The sequence below is a fragment of the Haliaeetus albicilla genome, chromosome 4 (genome assembly GCF_947461875.1).
Source record: "Haliaeetus albicilla chromosome 4, bHalAlb1.1, whole genome shotgun sequence".
NCBI lineage: Eukaryota > Metazoa > Chordata > Aves > Accipitriformes > Accipitridae > Haliaeetus > Haliaeetus albicilla.
In genome coordinates, this window is record NC_091486.1 from 17208726 (window position 1) to 17214725 (window position 6000).

Consider the following 6000-nt stretch of genomic DNA (forward strand, 5'->3'; position numbering starts at 1 on the left):
TGATTGAAGGTCCTACCACGGCCATAACTTCCCTTTAAAATAGGGCAATAAGAGAGATTGCATGAAATCAGCTCTGCAACAGAGTTCTCTAACATGGCAGTTAACTTTCAGAATAAATGGGTTGCATCTTTTTGCTAACTAGGCAGTTGGCAATCCCACTTATTCACTAGATAACCACCTCTCCCCACGCTCTCCAGACCCAAACCCAAAACCCTGACTTGCTGTTGTCTGTTGAAGGTTCATATGACTTTTTACTTAAGAAACTGGAAGACTGCTTATTCTTGGAGTAAGATCTGCAGGAATAGAAAATTTTATCTTGAGGTTATGGGACTGACCTAAAATCTAATCTTCCTTGGTCCACTTAAACCCTACCACAGTTTTCCTGTGTGATACAAAGCCAGCATTTTCCTAGGTCTATAGTAGATTGCAAAAATGGTTCATTTGTTTTATATACTGAAGGTGACACACTTCTGTAAAGGGTTATATTGGATCTTTTAAAATATCACACAATAGAGTAAGATGCAAGTTTTCTTCACCTGTGTAATAGATCACGTGCAAGCATGTAGGTCAAGAGATTGTCTGTCAGTGTGGTCCTATGTGACACAAAAGCCTTTTCTCTTACGTGCAGATCACTAGCTGATAGCAGTTTCAGGACTGTTTTGGATATAAGATTTCAGGTTTAGAGGGTTGCTGTTTGAAGGAGAAAGGAAAACTTACAAGGCCAATTATTAGAAAGGTAACATGTAAAAAATTTCTTTTTCTTTTTGGATGAGCTAGGTTATCCATGCATATTTTCTTATCACTGAGAAAAATGATTTTAGGTAGGGGTTTTTTTTCTGTAATAGCGGAGATACTCACTTTAGAGCGTGATGATGATAGGTTAAAAGAGCAGAAGTGTCAAGTGCTTTTTCTGGTTGCTTTGGGGAAGATAATGGATTTCAGCACAACTATTATATGTAATTTGCTTTTGCATAAATGTAAAACGGGTTTTGGAAAAAAAACAACTTTGTTCAGCATTTGATGGAAACTTCAGTTTCAATTTTTTGCAAATCTTCGTCATACATTTCTTTAGCTTTTAGCTTTCTTTACCTAATTTCGTGTGGGAAAGCTAATTTTGAAAACTTTGAAAAATGTGCTACTTTCAGAAATACCATTTGACTCTTAACTGTGTAAAATGAAATTTGATCTGGCACAAAAAGCCTTTCAGAGCTGACAATGTCATTAGTTTTTATTTTCATAGTTTGTGCTTTATATTACTACTAGATTGAGAACTTTTCCAGCAAAAAAAGTTACACAGACATACAGCATCTTGAAATTCTAATTCCTTCTGGCCCTGTCACCTTCTCTTTTTTTTTCGCAGCTACAAAATCTGTAGAAGTTGAATTCAGAATGTTAAAATTTGAGTGTTGTCTGTGGAGTAAGCTTTCTACATTCCTCTTGGATGTTGCCAATTAGGATGTAGGAAGGGTCTGACCTTTGGGTATTGAGACAACTGGGCAGAGGTTGTCTACATCCTCTGTGTTTGGTGTTAACCAAAACCGATGTATTTGCTTTTCATCCTAGTGGATAGCTGGTACTTTCCCACAAATGGGATGCAGCAAGTAATTTCTTAGTGTTTTACTCATTGTCTAAAGCTGTCACTGTTGTTCTAGAGAAGGATCAGAACATTTTATTTATGTAAAATAATATTTAAGCTTTTTACAGTACATGTGTATTGTCTCAGAGATTGGTAGTGCTCTGGTAGGGATCCCATGGCCTTTTACACAACCTCTTTGGCTGTTACAGTTGAAGTCCTCAGGTAAACAGTAGCTTGCTTTCAAGAGCCAGCTGTTTGCACAAAAGAGTTACATAAACTCTAAGCAGGTATTTATAGCCTGTTTAATGTGGTTATTTTTCTAACTAGCTGTTCTCTTTCATCATCTAGAGTTACAGTGAAGTTGTTTCTGAATTAAGGATGATGGAACTCAAAGTTATGGAATGTGGCTTTTCTTCCTCCTCAGTTTTCACAGCCATCTTTTTGTCTGGGGCAGGGTTGTTCCTGGCTCTGTATACTTGTTCTGGTACATTTTAATAAGAAAAAGAAAATTTATGATTTTATAGTAAGGATATTTGTAAAGAGACTGTAACTAAAACTTGTAGACAACTGGATACTTTTTAAGTAAGAGTCAAGTATTTGTATTTTTTTTCTACCCTTCTAGCTAATTTTTTTTTTTTCACTATGTTAGGCTAAAAGAAAAGTCATTCAGAGGGGGTTGTACTCCCGATATTGTCTGTATGTTTGATTTCAGTTTTTATAGTATCTGAGCAACTTACCTTTATCTTCTGTTTATGGATGCCATGCTTTAAGTGAAGGGCATATGGTAAGTTGTATCAGCAGCTATGGCAATAGAATTTTACATAATGAATTTTCTATTTTTAAAGACTGGCATTCTAACCATCTTGCATGTTTGAAGTTTTTTTTAAAATTCATGTCTTTGTTCATTTGTTAAATGTTAATTGAATTAAATGGGAAACTTCTAAGTTCCACACAGAACTAGAATATCATACTTAAGAAATTTGCTAAACAAGCCATTAGTCAGCTTACGTACATATTCATACCGGGGGAAGCAATTTGCTGTCCTTTAGCATTTTGTATCTACACACAATATTACTTCAAAAATTATCTTTTTTAAGAACATAAACATGGCCATACTGTAATGAACAAAATTTCCATCTAGCCCAGAATCCCATGGTTGACAGTGGACAATAACAGATGGGTAGGGAAAAGTATACAGTCCCAGGCTCCAGCCACTGATGTCTCAAGTACTTTCTGTGCTTGAGGTTGTTTCTGTGGACTTAGTAGGCTTCGAAGGATTTCTTTTCTATGAACTTTCCCCATCTCCCTGTGAGACTAGGGACTAATATTTGCAGCATCCTTATTAGAGGGTGTTCTACAGCTTAACCATATATTGTCTGAACATTTGTTTGTTTTTCAACACACTTCACCGTAAAATCCTTTAAAAGCAAGTCTTATAAAATTTCCTGTAGTTTAAGATTATTTTTCAGGGTGAAAACCAGAACAAACTTCCTTCATAATTTTTAATTATAGGTGGATTTGTTTTGATATACAAAGGAGACATTCTCTTAATTTAATATTAAGGGTCTGAGTTTTGTCAGTATCATATAAATACATTTGTATTTTCAGTTCTTGGCTCCAAAAGAAAAGAAAAATGAAACTCTGCCTCCCACAGATGAAGGTGGTGATGTTGATGACTTGGTGAGTACTGTAAAGACCTGATGTGTCTTTAGAATTAAACTGTAACTGAAGGGTGCAGTGAGAGAGAGAGTGCTTCTTAAAGCAGTAGGTTAGAGTGCATGGCTTAGAAAACACCTAAGGAATTGAGTTAGAAAAGAGCCACACGGAATTACTTATTTGCTATTGTAAAACATAACCAGGTGTGTAATTTAATGATGGCAAATACTGTTATGTAGTAACACAGGTGTTTACATAGGTTAAACGTGTCCTCTAGTGTGTTTCGAAGGAGCCAGTGAGGCTGCTCATTTGATAGCAGATTGTTATAATTTACTATAATAGCATTTAACAAAGCTTGTAGATCTAGAACAGCTATTTATGTGGGTTGAAAACTAAAAATAATTTTAAAAAACATGTTTTAATCTTCTCAGTTAACCTTCTCTATATAGGCTTACTGAAATTCAAGGATTTCAAGAGGGTTTTTAATAAATATTGTAGCCATTTTTTACAGGCTGAGTCATTACAAATCTGTCTCCAAGGCTTAAGCTGATGGTGTAGACAGTTTTAAAGAAGCTTCAATAGCAGGCAGATTTCTACTTTTGGACTATACTTTTTTTAAATCTATAAACTGCACATACGATTATGTGAAGATGAGATTTTTAGGTTTGTTTTTGTACTTTATAGCAGCTTAGTATTAAGTTTTGTGCAGTCCATTTTTGTTACACGATAAGAATTTCTGATTTTTTTTTGTTTTCTGAGCGCTAAACACATGTAAGAAATAACTTGAATTCAATGCTGCTTCTTCCAAATCTGTTTCTTCTGTTTGCAGCTGGACATGATGTGACTGGGCGATATATGGTGACTATACAAGCAAAGTTTTGAAAGAGATCTCCCTGTGAGGTGGGGCACAGAACAGGATGCTAATGGGAAGACAGAATATCCATCTTTATTTTCTTGAATGAGAGCAGAAGTCCAAGAGACATTTCCAGTTGGTATAAACGTCATCTGACTTTTCAAAACTAGAACAGAAGATTGAAATAATCTGAAGTATTTGTGAAGTAATGATAGCATTAAAGCATCTCTTTTTTTTTTTTTTTTTTTTTCTTTAGCACACTGAATCTAGCTTATCCTTGGTATTGCTTTCAGCTAAACACTACTAAATTTAATGAGAATCTGCACTGGCATCTAAAATTCTTGTTACATTGCCTGGGAAGGAAGACAGAAGTGTCACAGTGAGGTTACCATGTAATGCTGAATCTTTAGTGGAGGTAACTCCATAGTGTTATTGTTACAGAAGGGAAAAAGTCTCTATTTTCATGCTTTTTTCCTATTTAAAAAACAGAGAAAAAAAAAACCACAAAGGCTTATGGGAAAAAAATTTAGGCCAGGGAGTCACAAAGTAATAGTTTGACATACACAACAGAATCTAAAGCACACAGCAAAGCCAAGTGTGCTGATTTTGCCACACTGTACCCAAATCAGTGATTATGGTCATCTCTGTACTACAGGTTCTCTATCCTGTCAGGTCAGCAGCAGCTCAACAGTCTCTGCCCCTTTCTATTATACATTTTGCTGTTTCATGTGCTGGGATTTCTGATTTTTTTAGACTTTTAACTAGTATGGTTACTGTAGATACTGCTGGTGCTAAAAGGATGAATGAATCAGTTGTATCCCCATTTCATACACTGCAGGTAACTGCTAACACAGAGCAGAAGAATCCATGAAAGCTGTACGCTGACACCTGTGATAGATAACTGATAATAGTAAACATTGGTAACCAAAATGGAGTACTGTCTACACAGAGCAATCCAAAGTAGTCAAATACTGCCTAGAAAGAGATAGTCAAATTTGATTACAGATCTGGAGAGACACTAATGACACCTTCACAGATGTTTTTTTGTTACAACCAGATTCATCCCTGTAAAAGCTGTTCTTTCATTATTGCAAATGTATAAACATACTGTGCAAAATGGTATTAAGATTATAAAAAAGAAAAAAAATCATGAGCTGTAGTTAAAAATATTTTGGAATATCTGCACTTTATACTGAACAACGGCTCTGGTATGGGAAATGGCAATTGCTTTTTGCCCCTACCTCCCTACACAGCGACCTGCTCTCTCCTGTCTTACATCCTATCCTGACTGAGTTAATGCAGACTTTGAAAGGGTTTCTCAAATGCAGATGGCAGGGAGTAAGTGATCTTTCCAGAGCTTTAGAGCATTTGTGTCACCAGAAGATATTTTTCTGAACTGTAAATAAGAAAAATGTGGTCAGTCCATTGTTTTGAATGTCTTTTAAGGCCAATTTATAGAGTATAACACTGGCTGGGGTTTTTTTACATTTTATTAATTTGTTTGATTAATAAAATATTTTAAAATTTGCTTTTGTCTTCTTCAGAACCATGTTTGCTAAAATCACATGATTAACTACTTATGCAGTACCTAAGAGAGACTATCAAAACCACCTTTTCTGGGCATACAATGTAAACACTGAATATCAAAATCCCTCTACAGAAGCAGAGTGCAATTACTTGTTCTATTCTTTACAAACTCTAAACTTCACAACACCCCGATAAAATAATTTTTACCATTTTGCAGAGATTATGCGAAGTCTTGGTCAAGACCGGAAAGGATATAGAATTACTTTGCAAATCAAAATAAAATAAGGATTAGGCCTTTCTGTTTCTTTTGAACCAGTTGACCACATTTTTAGAGAGTATTGCTTCCGTCAAGCAATAAACATTTAGTTCATGGAATATTATTTCATAG

General features: G+C 35.2%; 1 protein-coding gene across 2 annotated transcripts in view; it reads left to right on the plus strand.

Annotated features, from left to right (window-relative positions):
- XRCC5 (X-ray repair cross complementing 5) overlaps positions 1 to 5613 on the plus strand; it is a 56325-nt gene extending 50712 nt beyond the window's left edge. The window contains exons 20-21 of one of the 2 annotated variants that reach the window (XM_069781090.1): positions 3185 to 3256; positions 4062 to 5613. In XM_069781090.1, coding sequence (XP_069637191.1) covers positions 3185 to 3256; positions 4062 to 4076 — 87 coding nt within the window. In that variant the 3' untranslated portion in view covers positions 4077 to 5613. Of the gene's footprint in view, positions 1 to 3184; positions 3293 to 4061 lie in introns of those variants that run through there. The other variant, XM_069781089.1, reaches the window with a different exon arrangement.
- Positions 5614 to 6000: the final 387 nt, after the last annotated feature.